This window comes from Ascaphus truei, chromosome 9 (genome assembly GCF_040206685.1).
Source record: "Ascaphus truei isolate aAscTru1 chromosome 9, aAscTru1.hap1, whole genome shotgun sequence".
Taxonomy (NCBI): Eukaryota; Metazoa; Chordata; class Amphibia; order Anura; family Ascaphidae; genus Ascaphus; species Ascaphus truei.
The window spans coordinates 8,098,368-8,113,306 of NC_134491.1; the positions used below are offsets into that span (position 1 = coordinate 8,098,368).

The window sequence follows — 14,939 nt, forward strand, 5'->3', positions numbered from 1 at the left end:
CTAATAATTGCTAACGTAGCAGTAAATGTGAATACAAAATCAGGACTGCTGTTGACAGAGCAAGCTGAAAAGTATAATACACCTTCCTAACATCCAGTCCCAATGTTAGAATGTACACTCTTTGGACCACGACTATGTAGATCTAGATTATTTATTATATAGATATCGGAGTTATCTATACACAAGGGGGTATATCAGTATTATCATTACTTAAAGCAGAGGCTGCCGTTTCCATGACAATGCGCCTCCGCCATTTTGTTATCCGAGTCACGTCCGGTACGTCACCGCCGCCATTTTATCTTCTGGAAGGAGTGCGCCAGAGGAGAGTTGTTGCAGCGGAGCGCGGTGGTGAGTGTTGGCGTCGAAATCACCGGGTGCCAGTTCCTCTCGGGTCAACAGAGCGGTTCCGTTGGGGATATCATGGGTAATGTAATGAAGTGCGAGACACGGATGGGGGGACGGGGACGGAGACGTGTTCAGAGACGGTAGACGAGACGGTAGGGCCCTGTCCTGAGGGGTGGCTTGGGGTCACCGGAGAGAGATAGTGGGACTCGGAGTCTTATGTTTGTGATTTGGGCCACAGGGGCAGCAGATTGCATGAAAGCTTCATTACCAGGGAGCAGAAGGGGAACTCGTGGGATCCTGACCCAGGGCCCTGCCCACTGTTTGCTAATTGTCTGTAGTTTCTTTACAGAGAGGTAAAATTATTAACAGATCTCAGCACCGTGCGAGTCAATCGATTGTTAGTTAAGGGTGCAGGATGGCAATATGTTCCATAGATTCAAACGATTTGATGTATTAAAAAAATAATAAGCAGGCCGGTCTTTGTAATGGTGGCTGTTTGTCAGGCTGCCCGTGATGCAGTGAGAGGCTGTTTGTCCGTGATATTCCGATTGGAGAGGCTGTTTGTCCGTGATATTCCGATTGGAGAGGCTGTTTGTCCGTGATATTCCGATTGGAGAGGCTGGTTTGTCCGTGATATTCCGGTTGGAGAGGCTGTTTGTCCGTGATATTAAGGTTGGAGAGGCTGTTTGTCCGTGATATTAAGGTTGGAGAGGCTGCTTGTCCGTGATATTAAGGTTGGAGAGGCTGTTTGTCCGTGATATTCCGGTTGGAGAGGCTGCTTGTCCGTGATATTAAGGTTGGAGAGGCTGCTTGTCCGTGATATTAAGGTTGGAGAGGCTGCTTGTCCGTGATATTCCGGTTGGAGAGGCTGCTTGTCCGTGATATTCCGGTTGGAGAGGCTGTTTGTCCGTGATATTCCGGTTGGAGGAGGAGGAGGCAGTGAGACAGGACTGTGCGCATGTAAAATGGCCTACCACTTCTTGCAGGCTCACCGTTTCAACTCGGGCTAGAATTATTTTTTCCCCCCTGGATTTTGATTTTCAGGAATGTTAATTCGTATTAAAGCATCATGCCTGGAATATATCAGGGGCTGACCAGCTTGTATGGTATATCCCGAAGTGACTAATTTAGCTTCTATTTCACACCTTGCCCTAAACTTCAGGTTTCAATATTTACTAACTTTGTCAGGATACGTTTTCAAAGATGACTTACAAATATATATACTTTTTAAAGCATTAGCCATAAAGTAGAAGACTGCCTTTGGTTTTAATAAGGTCCATTGTGAGTCTGCATCTTTCTTTAACCCCTTTAGAGCCAGTGGATGGCAGGGCTACTGGTCAGTGACCTATAACGTCACTTTCAAACCCATAATGTTTCCTTAATGTAGTTTTTGTGATTGGATTGGATATTCTGTAGTTTATAACAGAATATTGACAATTAACTATTTTTATTTGTTTTGATTTAACTATACTACTTGTCATTTAATTTGTTTATGTACTTCAGTATTACGCAAATTTTTTTTTTTTTAACACATTTGGACTAAGAATTGATACTATAAGACATCCCTATGACTGTAATAACCTTTGCCTGGTATTTGTCAAATTTTATTTTCTTCTGTTTTATCACTAGATAAAATGAGTGGTTGCCGTGTATTCATTGGGAGACTCAGTCCTCATGCTCGTGAGAGAGATGTGGAGAAATTTTTTAAAGGGTATGGGCGCATCCGAGAGATTAATCTAAAAAATGGATTTGGGTTTGTGGTAAGTCATATACTTGCAATATATGAAAATATACAACCGTGCTTCTCTGCTCAATCTGTAAACATTTTGTATTGCGTTTAACTATTTTTTGCCTTTATCGCAAGTGTATTCTGGGAAATAATTGTACACTTTTGAAGCGTTCCCCATGTAGATTAAATAATAGATATAGTATAATTGTTTTACATCAAGCTCAAAATGAGGACACAAGTGAATAATTTACACATAAGTAAAACCGCACCACGAAAATCGCACTCAAGGAGAAAAACGTTGACCATCTAATTTGTGGTGTCACGGAGACCATATGGAAACCCTATCCACCTATCCATAAAAGTATACAATACAGAATACTCCATGCTTAAGAAAATATGAAATGTACTCAGAGTAATCACAGTGTTGATCATATGGAGCAGTAGTTATTCTATCCTATCTAAATCAAAAAACAAGTTTGCAAATACAAAAAAAATTAAAACTGCTTAAACCACTAATTGTGTGTGTATATGTGTGTAATATATGTGTTCTTCAGTATTAGGTGATACCTTTTTTTTTATTTGGACTAACCATTTGTCACACGACAAGCTTTCAAGAGTTCTCTCTTCCTCAGGTTGGCAATACTGATTAACAATGGAATCTATGACTAAACTAGTGTTTTGGAGAGCAGGGTGGGGGGGGGGGGGGGAACAGATGTACAGTACTGTAGATAAGATAGGATGAGAAAGTGTTTGAAGACATGGAACAGCGTGGGGGGGAGAAGGTGTGGATAAGAGAGGCAGGATGATTACAAACAATTGTGATAGTGTGTGAGAAACCCCATATCCACATTAAGTCGTTTTGGTGTCAAAGAGTCTTATTCTGAGGATTTAGCTTTTTAAATCATTTATGGAATGATCTGGTTGTGATAAATGATGTCCCACAGGTGAGCAGTATCTTCCTTCTTCGTGTTGTAGTAGTGTCTGTGCATATTCATTCTGCCTTGAAGTTTTTGGCTGGTTTCCCCAATGTAGCATCCTTGGTCACATTTGTTGCATTGAATCATATACACAACATCCTGATCATTCCATAAATGTTTTAAAAATCAAAATCCTCAATGGAATGTTTAAACGCACCCAAGAACGGAAAACAATTGAACTCAGAATAAAACTCTTTGACACCAAAACAAAAGGACTTACTGCGGATATGGGGTTTCTCACACACTATCACAATTGTTTGCAATTATCCTACTTGCCTCTTATCCACACCTAACTCCCACCAAGCATCCCCCTCCATGCTGTTCCTTGTCACTGGTTTACTCCCTTCCATGTCTTCAAACACACTCACCCTACCTTATCTACAGTACATCCTTTTTATTTAATTTTTTCCCCCTGCTCTCCCAACCCCTGTTGTAGCCATAGATTCCATTGTTAATCAGTATTGCCGACCTGAAGAAGTCTCGAAAGCTTGTCGTATAACATAAATGTAGTCCAAATAAAAAAAGGTAGCACCTCATACTGAATAACTAATTTATTCAGGACTATCGCAACTGGACTAACATGGCTATTTACGGTTTTTGTATGTGTTTGTTTATGCACTGTAGTTTGTTTATTGAAGTGAAACTTCTTTAGTGGCACCTCTGATGGGATAAAACTGGATAGATGGGGGGCGAAATGTGAAACGGGAGTGACGTCACGTAATGGACGCCGCTCCGCTCACACGCCCCCTGTCATGTGGCAGCGGCGATAGCCGCCGGCGCCGCTCCTAATCGCCGCCGCACCCCTCACCCTCCCACACACCCCTCACCCTCCCACACACCCACACCCAGTTGCTTATCGCCGCCGCTCCTAACTGCCACGGCGCCGCTGTTCCCCGCCCACTGCCATGCCGCGCGCCACGCATGCACAGAAGCGGCTGGCAGCGGCGCCGTTCCCCGCCCGCTGCCATGCTGATGGACAGGAGGAGGGAGGCCGGCGCAGCTCCTAACAGCCTGGGAATAGGGTGGTTTGAGCGCGCCGCCGGGGGGTGGGGAAGGGGGGAGCTTGAGCGCGCCGCCGGGTTGTGGGGAAATGGGGAGCTTGAGCGCGCCGCCGGGGGGTGGGGGTTATCTGCTCAGAAGACTCAGACTGAGCCCCCCCGGGTCCGCAGCTCCGTCGGTGGTGGGGGGAGTCAGGAGAGAGGGGGCAGGACACAGACAGAGAGACATACGGTACACAGAGAGATACACATACACTGACAGACACGCACACACTGACATACACACATTGACTGACACATACACACATTGACTGACACACACACACACTTACTCTGACGCACGCACACACTGACGCACGCGCACGCACGCACACTCTGACACACACTGACACACGCACGCACACCCCAGTGATGTACCGAACACCGCCCCTGAATGATGTGCCTATTCCTTCCCCCCCACTGTGAGCTCCCCCACCCGCTCAACATTCATGATGCTGGTACTGCTGCCAATAAACACATACACACACACTTTGACGCATGCACACTTTGACGCATGCACACTTTGACGCATGCACACTTTGACGCATGCACACTTTGACGCATGCACACTTTGACGCATGCACACTTTGACGCATGCACACTTTGACGCATGCACACTTTGACGCATGCACACTTTGACGCATGCACACTTTGACGCATGCACACTTTGACGCATGCACACTTTGACGCATGCACACGTTGACGCATGCACACGTTGACGCATGCACACTTTGACGCATGCACACGTTGACGCATGCACACGTTGACGCATGCACACGTTGACGCATGCACACCTTGACGCATGCACACTTTGACGCATGCACACTTTGACGCATGCACACTTTGACACGCGCACGCACACTGACTGTCACACATACGCACGCACACTGACCGACACACATACACTCGCTGACCGACACACATACACTCACTGACCGACACACATACACTCACTGACCGACACAGAGAGACATTCACACAACACAGAGAGAGAGAGAGAGACATACACTGACACACACACACAATGACTGACACAAATACACACACTACCGGTACAGATACATACACTGACTGACACACACACAAACAAACACATACATACTCACTGACTGACACACTGACACATGTGTGCCGAGCACGCGCGTTATAAGTCAATTTATGTGACAAAAGTCAAAGAAGTTTCACTTACTATGCGCGTGCACAGCACACACAGCTTTTTTTTTTTTTGTCTTTGCAAACTTGTTTTTTGCCATATACAAACTTGTGGGTGTGTTTTTTTTTATTTTTTAAATATATAACTAAGGGACATGTATACATAAAAGTCAGGCAGCAAAATATGCTATGGCACATATATACATTTAAGGTAAGGGAGGCAACAATTTCGGGACTTGACCGTTTCCCAAAATTAAATTTACGTACTTCCCTTATTGTCCCGAAATCCTACCATCCGTACCATAAGGAAAGTGCCTATATTCATTAAAAAAAAAAGACAAGGATTGAGTTCCCAAAACGTTCACCTTTTATGTATACATGTCCCTTGGTTAAAAAAACAAAACATTCCTCCTACTGGTGTGATCTATATCTATATATCATTATAATATCTAGTTTTTTTTAAGTGTAATTCTTGTCTTCATATGACTGCTTGTTTTTCTTGGCATATTAGTTTTCTTATCTAGCTCCTACCAGATTGGGAGAAGAGTACTACTGCTTTCATTATTTTGTATTGGCTAACTTTTTTGAGATTAAGCTTGAGGAGTTCTTCTTAAATGGTCATTTTCTTAAACATCATTTGGGTGATCTCAATCATTTCCTTATTTTAATTCAGTGCTGGATACCGTTGTGTACATATATGACAAGTGAAAGAACACCTTCATCATTTGGGAACAGCTGCTGCCTTACTAGCATGCACTGATTCACTGTTTTCATCTTGCCATGAGAAATAATACATGTTGTTTCCTACCTCCTTGCAGATAAAAACAGGTTTTCATATCCCCGCCCCCCGCCCCACCCACTACTATCACCGCTTCCCCAGACCGATCTACCATGGTTGTTGAGCGTAATTCCACTCCTGGGGCATTTTATTTCCATGGGGGCTAAACGTTGTTGCATGATGAACACCCATGTGGATGCCATTGCTGTACATGTAGTCTTTCCAAAGCATCCGTTGCTGCAAGGAGTCAGCATTGTAGTTTGAAATATCAACATAACTTCAGAAACTGTTCATAAATCATATAGGCCTGTAGAACGGATTTTTTTGCTTGGAACCTTTTTATTTTGTATGTATCCCAATTCTGCTGCACAGTTTTTTGCTACAAAGTGCCACTGTCTGGACTGATTATATCTAGCCATTCATTGTTAAACACACATTCTAAAGAAAGATGAATGTCTTCTCATGCATAATAAATGATTCTGTTACGTCTGTTGCACATCATTCCCAAACAAAGTGATTGTGTGTGCATTTATTTGCACAATTTTTAAAATGCACAGGGAAGGTTGGTTAACATATTTTTTATAATTAATGGATATGATTGACATTTAATGTGTAATTCATAATTAATGGCTTTGTTTAATCCATATTACCAGTTGCAGGTGGTGAAACAAACTCAGAATGAAAGGGAGTGCTAAACAACTTTTATCAAATCAATGCTTGCAAATTAATTATAAATATACTACCCAACAAGTGTTGTTTGTTTTTTGTTTTTTCTCCCTCTTCCTCTTCCCAAGATTGATTTAATGTGTGTATTTTTTTTTTAAGACCGTGTGTGTCTGCCAATCCTTGCAAATGTGGGATGTTTTGTTGCTTTATTTTAGGAGTTTGAAGATCACAGAGATGCCGATGATGCGGTTTATGAACTGAACGGTAAAGAGTTATGCAGTGAAAGGTACATATCACTGATGTTAACTGGTGTACGTTGTGTGTGATGCTTGTGTGAGAGCTCATGCAAAGTGATTAGTGACATCCAAGGTCAAATCATATATTGATGAGCTTAGTTTTGTCTACAGTGTAGAACTGTATATATAATCTTCGTAAATGATGAATACAGGCATACCCCGCATTAACGTACGCAATGGGACCGGAGCATGTATGTAAAGCGAAAATGTACTTAAAGTGAAGCACTACCTTTTCCCCACTTATCGATGCATGTACTGTACTGCAATCGTCATATACGTGCATAACTGATGTAAATAACGCATTTGTAACAAGCTCTATAGTCTCCCCGCTTGCGCACAGCTTTGGTACAGGTAGGGAACCAGTATAGCTGTTCAGGACATGATGACAGGCGCATGCGCGAGCTGCCGTTTGCCTATTGGGCGATATGTACTTACTCGCGAGTGTACTTAAAGTGAGTGTCCTTAAACCGGGGTATGCCTGTAAATAGCAAACCTAAACCACATAGTTTTCAGGAGGTGTTCCCCCCCCCCCCCCCTACTTAGGTCTTTGTTATTTGTTATGGTCTCTTCCACTTCGTTAGCATAAGGATGCGCTTATAGTGACTGCGATGCCGCATCAAAACAAATGCATTGCCGCCGTTGCGTACACTTATAGTAAGCGCGACGGCTTTGTCGCAATCGCTGGAAGTCATCTCAATTTGATTTTTCCTGCGACCGCAGCCTTCCGTCGCCAGCACTATAAGCGTAGCCGAAGCATCCTTGATAAAACATTGCTGTGAGCAGAGGTGGTTTATGACTTGTACAAGTTTGGTATTAAAATTAATTTCAGCAGAAATTAGTTTGCATGTAGGATTATCATAAAGGTATTTGTAACTGTAATTTCACAAGTCGGCATACCTTTTTTCAGTACTAAATTTATATCGATATCGGTTTAAAAATACCGTTTGTATACATCATTATAACACACTGCTATGATGGATTTAATGTTTTTAAAATGTGTTTTGAAAAGAGCATTGCAAATGAATGCATTTAAAGCAGCAGTTCAAGCACTATCCTACATGTGTTTTTTTTAAATAAATCAGTTCTGTACTATGAGAAAATACGTAGTATATAAAAAAAAAATGTTTTAAAGACATTTTTAATGTTTCTAATGTAGGAAGCATTTCCAAAGTGACAAACCCTTTTGATAGGCTCTGGCTGTTGAACCCCACCCTCTCTAGCAGTGAACCAATTGTAACTGCCCAGTTAATCTTATTCCAGAACTACATTACCCAAAATGCTGTGCAAGAACTGAATTAAATAACCTTGAGCAAGCGATTGATTACAGGAGAACATATCGATCTGCAGTTTAGCGAATCACTTGTCAGTATGCAGATTGTATTGATGCACATATTGAATGGGGGTGGGGGGATATTAAAAAACAAACTGAAGCTTTAATTTCAGTTTCACACTTGTTAAATGAAATATGTAACATACTAATTTCTCTCTAACATAGATTTTTACATCTGGCTCTCATAGTAGAGCCTGAAAGAAGTAATAATGTGACCTTGGTACTAAAACTGTTTTTGTTCTTTCCTTTCATCAAGGGTCACAATTGAGCATGCCAGGAATCGGAGAGGCAGAGGAGGAATGATGGGCGGTGGAGGAGGAGGAGGGGGTGGTGGTGGAGGAGGCGGAGGAGGAGGTGGCGGCGGTGGTGGTGGGAGGTATCCCATGCGGTTTGGCTATCGTCAGTCTAACAGCGGTGGACCTAGGTAATGTAGCATTATAATTATAGCTGTCAAGGAATCTACTGCTTTCTGTTTGGGGTCCAAAAATCTAATGGTATAATCATGACTTTCCTCATTTAGATTCTTGAAACCTGGCATGAGTGACACTGTTAAGTCTTGCTCTGATTGCATAAAGCAGGCCTTGCATACGCCGGTTTCGTATGCGCAAATAATTTGATGCGCTTTAAATAAATAAAAAGTTAAGCCATGGCAAAATACGCAGTGGTGAGTGGTTTCTGAATGTAAGCTAGCATTTGTGTGTAACACTTCGGTTTTGTAATCTGAAGTGCATAGTTTAGATATAATGAAACAATGATGTACAGTTTTGGGGATTTATTTTTAATGATTTTTCCATGCATTTATGTACGAAATAGTTCAAATTATTTTGTGGTGACGAGCATGTGCTGTGTGACAGGAATATCTTACAGATGTCCACATTTGCTTTCCCCCTCTGCTGGTTGAGAACATCTATAACAAAACCACTTCATAGCCAGACTGTTTTGGTGAAGTTGATTTCCTAAGGTCCTAATTGAAGTTTATCAGTACTTATCTGTAATGAACACTATTCCCATTCCCACAGGTGAACATGCATTTATGTATATGACACTTCACCAAAAACAAAACATTTTGCTTTAATGTGCTTTACAACTCTTTGACTTTACCAGTAGGTATGGACCTCCAGTTCGTACCGAGCATAGAATTATCGTGGAAAACCTCTCCTCTCGTGTCAGTTGGCAGGTGAGCATCACATTAACACTTTACTCAGCCTTTCTTGTTAAATTATCAGAGATAATGTAAGTGCCCAATTGGTGTTATTTTTGTTGCCATTTTATAATTCCAATTTTTGTTTTTGGTTATGTGCATCATTGCAAAACAAACACCCCAGTTCTGTAATGGATTTTGATTCTTTGTAGGAATATGCAGGGGAAAGAATTTGTGTGGTTTATTTTGTAAAGCGCTTTGTTTGCGCTATATATAAAAAATATACATTTATATAGCTAGTATGATCTGTTTTTGTTTCAGTTGGGTGCTTTGCTGTCATAACTCTACCAGTAATAGAGAATTGGCCATCAATGAGTTCAATTAAACTGTAGTTTAAAGTTACGTCTACTTTATAATATTGGAGCAGATTATAGCTGTTGCATCTACACTATTCCATCATTTAGAATACATAAACCTATTTTGTTTAAGCTGTGTAGGCTGAACCTCCTTTTACCGTTTCTAGTATGTTATGGCATTTTTAAAGGTCTCAAGCGTTGTGTGTTTGTTTTTGTTTGCCAACTGTTTTGACTGCAGTAGCAGAGAAATAAAGTTAAGATATCCTGATAGGGTGTGGAGTTGGTGTAGGGACTGATAATGTGAAACCTGCTGTAATGCGGTGTGGTTTTTATTTTATTTTAAAGAATAGTTTTCTTTAAAAAAAAATGTCTGGAGAGATGTGTCCTCTAGTAAGAGGAAATTCACTTTAACACACAGTCATCTATACTCTTAATAGAAAAGTCGTTTCTTGTTTGTGAATAAAATCTGCTGTTTACATTCCATGAAAGTGTATGTATGGAATCAGTCTCTTTACATTAAAGTTTTTTTTTTTTTTTTTAAATGATGTGGTATGCTCTCTGAAAGCAACCAGAGCAGTAATCTTGTCCGTGAAAGCTGAAGTCTCAGCTGTTCAAAACTTAATGAATGTATTCCCAAATTTGTCAAAGTTACTTCCAAATGATAATGGTTGATATTGGGTTATAAAGCAATATGTAGTTTGTCCTTAGATTCAAAATAGCAGCAACCCTCTTTCCACCAGGTAGGTGGTTGCAACCCATTTTCTGATTTGGGGTGTCCCACTGCATAACACTCTCCCAACTAACAACTAATTTTCCTGAGACCGGCACTGAAAATAATTACATTTTTATCTTGTCAGGTTTTTCCCTGACTAAAAATGGATCCAACAATGTCTTTGCCGTGGAGTTAATCAGGAGTGAATGCATCATTGGACTGCCTGTTGGTTGATACTCTGCTAGACATATTTTTAAATCCTATTGGCTCTAACGGCCTTCCCGGGAGAATGACTTATGTAGTCATGCATCAAAGGATTCCCCGATTTGAAAATGGGATGGAGGGAAGAAAAAAATAAAAATTCTTCATACCGGGGGTAATGCTGTTTTAAACCTCTAGCTAGCAATGAGTGGCATAACAGTCATTTATCTAACTTTTACTTTGCTTGGTATAGAAAAACAGTATTTAGGAATATTGGCTCTTTGGTAGGCTCCAAATTCTGGAATCCCAAAATAGTATTAATTTGTACCTGTCTGTGCTTTTTGATTTGCATTGATGAGTTTACGTAACTTATGTGCACATTTTTGCTATCATTTCTAAGGATTCTGCATGTTTGTAAAATTTGGGTTGTCAGCTTTTTGGCAATATTTTCTTAGAAATCTTGTTGCTCCTGGTCGTGTTTATTTTTTACAACTGTTGAAATCCTTAGCAAATGAAATTTAGAAACATTGTGTTCTAAGGATGGCTCAATTTTTTAGAACCACACACAGAAAATATATAACACCTCTATATATCTGAAATCATGTATTCATTTTTAAAACTATAAATTGTGTAAACAAATGTTTTTCTGCATCACCTTAAGTGTGCTAAATTGATGTTGAACCATCCTTTGTTGTAGAAAATACTTTTTTTCTTAAATTTTTCTCAATCATATATCTAACCAAGTGCATTTTGAACCTCTTTTAACAGCCTTTCTTTGGGTTAAGCCTCGTTTCTCTTGTGTGGAGGAGAGCCCAAGAATTTTTGGTTTGCTAATGGCTGAAATTCTAGGGCTGGGCCTGTTCTGAAGTTTCCTTTTGGTTCCTATCACCCTCTCGCTTTGCCGATCTAGATCTTGGTTTGCCCAGATTTGAGCAAGAGGGGCTAGCTCAGGTCAGCCTCAGGTTCTATTGCAACTTCCAGTGATTGCATCCAGTGGTTTCAGGGTTAACCTCACTCATTAAATGAGGCTCTGGTGCTCTCCTGCCGCCTTCCACCCTTCTCATGTAAGTGAGTTTCTCACTTGGCCAACTAGGTAATGGACAAGCGACTCTTTGCTTAAGTTACCTCCAATCACTGGTGGTATGTTGCGGTAAGTAAATTGGGTTTGGAAATACAATATCAAGTATATATTAGTTAATAAACTCTGTAAATAGAGTAAAAAATATATTGAAATTAACTCCTAGTTTAATCATGATTAATGTTTCTATGCAGTATGTTATATATTGATCTTAATGGTAAAATTATTTCGTAAATTCTGCTCTAAGAATGTTAAACGGCTACATAAGTGCTGCACTTCAATAATCGATATGTGCAATAGTATGTAGTTATACAATAGTTTTCATGCAAGGAACTAACATTGTTTTATCCTAGGATTTTTGGTTTTCTAAAACAAAACCCCCCACAGTATTATTCAATTGCTAAATTTCTACTTTTTCACTAGGATAGTTGTATAGAGTATTCCTTCTACGTTTTGTTTGAAGTTAACCTTAATACCATCCAAATTGTTTACTGCAGGATCTTAAAGATTTCATGAGAAAAGCTGGAGAGGTAACCTATGTGGATGCACATAGAAGTAACCGGAATGAAGGGTATGTGTATATCACACTAAGTTCGCACATAATGGGTGGAACTAGTTGCTTAGTAAATCATGTATATATTATTATTATTATTTATATATATATATATTTTCTCTCCAGGGTTGTGGAGTTTGCTTCCTATAATGATATGAAGAGTGCCTTAGATAAACTGGATGGCACGGAGCTCAGTGGTCGTAAAATAAAACTGATTGAAGATCGCAAAAAGCACAGGTATTTGCCCTACAATTTCATGTTTATTTACATATGCACATTATACATCAATGGTACTGGTTTGACATGGTGGTTCGCACTATAATTATCAGGCGGCTGGAGAGTAAGTGACTTCACTATATAATGGCTTGTACGTTAGAACATGTCAATCAATAAATTTTCACCAACTTTGTACCACATTTATTAAGCAGCTTTGCAGAGACTAAAGCTTTCAATTTTCAGCCTAATCCTAATAATAAAAAAGGTTGATTTCTATTTGTTAACTTTTTTTAAAATAAAGTTGGGGTTATTTCCACGTTTAGCTTACGCTGTGCTTTCTCTTGGGAATATATATGAAGGTGCTTTTGTGTGCCATGTGCTAGATCAGTTATTTCGCAACAGAGGTGGTTTATTTTTTTATTTTTTTTGTGAGGTCTCAAAGGGGTTTGCCTAAAAAAATGTAGTGGTGGATCCCAGGAAGTATAGTGGGTTCCTGAGCCCGTGTGACGACTGTGCACTTGGTAGGGCCCCAAAGAGCACATTAGAAAGGGTGGTATAGTTGTCCATTTCAACAGGAGCTTCCAAAGTTGCTCCCCACACTTCTTTGCATCCACAGCGGCAGGGCAGTGTGGGGTGTGAGTTGGAAGCTCCTGTGGTAATTGACATATATATGAGACATATTTTGGGGTCGTGTGTGTCTCCAAGCTAAGCACGCTATACTGACTGATATATAGATATCTAAAAATATATATATTTTTCATAACTTGTGAGTAGGTGATAACATTTTCTAATTGGGGGTTTGCAGAACAAATATTTTTTTTTAGCAGGGACTGCACAGTGTTAAATAGATTGGATTCCACTGCCCTAGATGTAAGATGGTTATCTGAAAATACATTCATTTTTTGTAGTGCTAGACCCTCAACACTAATGAATACATTATATGTCCAGTGATTCCAAATAATTAAAGACGTCAATTGATAACCTCTCTTTCCACCACAGGAGCAGGTCACGATCAAGAAGTTACTCTAGATCCCGCAGCAAGTCTAAATCGCGTGGCTCATCCAGATCTGCCAGCAGATCCCGGTCACTCAGTCGCACACCTGAGAAAAAATATGTGCCGAAAAATAGCAGCTCAGAACCAGTTCCAGGCTCCCCATCTCCCCGCTCTTCCAAGCGCCAGTCCCGCTCCCGATCCAGCTCTGCGGAGAGCCGCAGTTAAAGGGAGGTGTCTGTTGTTTCTAGAAATGCTGGGTGGCAGTCATGAGCCCCAGCAGCAAGATGGGAGGCAGTGATGGGTGGGGGTTCCCTGTTTCATGTAACCAAAGCGCCTGTCAAAAAAAAATAAGACAGTAAAGTTGGCTTAGTGCTGTGTTTTTGTAATAATGATATCTGCCCCTTTACCCAAACAAAAGCAAGAAAAGGGAAGAGAATGAGTACCTGGCAGTGTGTTTTTCTAATTGGATGATACAAACAAGCATTATACACTTGTAATGACTTTAATTGTAATCATTTTCACTATTTAATGGAAGGAAGGATGTTTCCTCATTAATACAAACTTTGCATTTCATTTTTTTTTTTAATTCTCTAATTTGTTTAAACTTCTGTATAAATTAGGATTGTCTAGGTAGTTTGAGGTTGCGTTATAGGTAGAGGGGTTAATGAATTCATCGCCTTTTATATATTCATTTAAGTTAGATACTGCACCATAGTTGTCTAGTTATGTGCACATTTGCCAGTGTTGTAATGTGGCCCTGAGCGCTTGGAGTCAACATTGAAGATGAATGTAATACAATTCTAAATTCAGGGAAAAAAATAAACTGCTGAAGAACGTGCACGTTGATGTTATATTCGTTAAATAATTTGTATACAATTCTTTTTCCATTTTTAACTAGTCTGATTTGTTGTCTTTTGGTAATTACATTTTTTTTTCAATTTAAATTATATATGAACATAACCTTCATCTCAGATCTGACACCTCTAAAAAAAAAATTTGCTGACTGATAAATACTGATATGAAGTTTAAACAATGATGACTTTCCTTGTTCCCTTACAAATAGGATAGTTATGAAATGCATCGTACATTTTAAAATACAGAGGAGCTGTTGTTTTTTTTTTCTTTTTGATTATTAAATGAACATTTGTTTTTTGATTACTTGTTTGACTTTTTTTTTTTTTTTAATGTCTGTATAGTAAACAAGCAAAGCAGTGTTTGGATGTAAAATGGAGCTGAAAATAATGCAGCATTTTATATGCCAGTAATCTAATCTGTGGCAATTTACTCACTTTAAATGGGCTCCTATGCACTTAATCTTCAATTTTGCGTAGTGTTTGCAATTCTCATAAGCCATGTCTAGTGCTTTATTTTTGACACT

At 39.9% G+C, this 14,939-nt stretch overlaps 1 protein-coding gene across 3 annotated transcripts; it reads left to right on the top strand.

Annotated features, from left to right (window-relative positions):
* The first annotated feature begins 224 nt into the window (after positions 1-224).
* LOC142502392 (serine/arginine-rich splicing factor 5-like) lies at positions 225-14,716 on the top strand. 3 transcript variants are annotated; one of them, XM_075613295.1, is made up of 8 exons: positions 225-348; positions 1,975-2,105; positions 6,900-6,970; positions 8,567-8,734; positions 9,415-9,487; positions 12,296-12,369; positions 12,478-12,588; positions 13,567-14,716. In XM_075613295.1, the coding sequence occupies exons 1-8, from the start codon at positions 234-236 to the stop codon at positions 13,784-13,786; spliced, it is 963 nt and encodes a 320-aa protein (XP_075469410.1). In that variant the 5' UTR covers positions 225-233; the 3' UTR covers positions 13,787-14,716. The 3 variants fall into 3 exon arrangements, with proteins under 3 accessions (XP_075469410.1, XP_075469411.1, XP_075469412.1); XM_075613296.1 differs by having other exon boundaries at positions 9,418-9,487; XM_075613297.1 differs by having other exon boundaries at positions 268-424.
* The last annotated feature ends 223 nt before the right edge of the window (positions 14,717-14,939 follow it).

What these genes read in the sequence shown, in the direction of transcription:
- LOC142502392 (XM_075613295.1), top strand. Translation starts at nt 234, where the DNA reads ATGACAATGCGCCTCCGCCATTTTGTTATCCGAGTCACGTCCGGTACG. An exon ending in TGTTGCAGCGGAGCGCGGTG is followed by an intron (nt 349 to 1,974) that starts GTGAGTGTTGGC and finishes TTTTATCACTAG; the next exon opens with ATAAAATGAGTGGTTGCCGT. An exon ending in CCTCTCGTGTCAGTTGGCAG is followed by an intron (nt 9,488 to 12,295) that starts GTGAGCATCACA and finishes TGTTTACTGCAG; the next exon opens with GATCTTAAAGATTTCATGAG.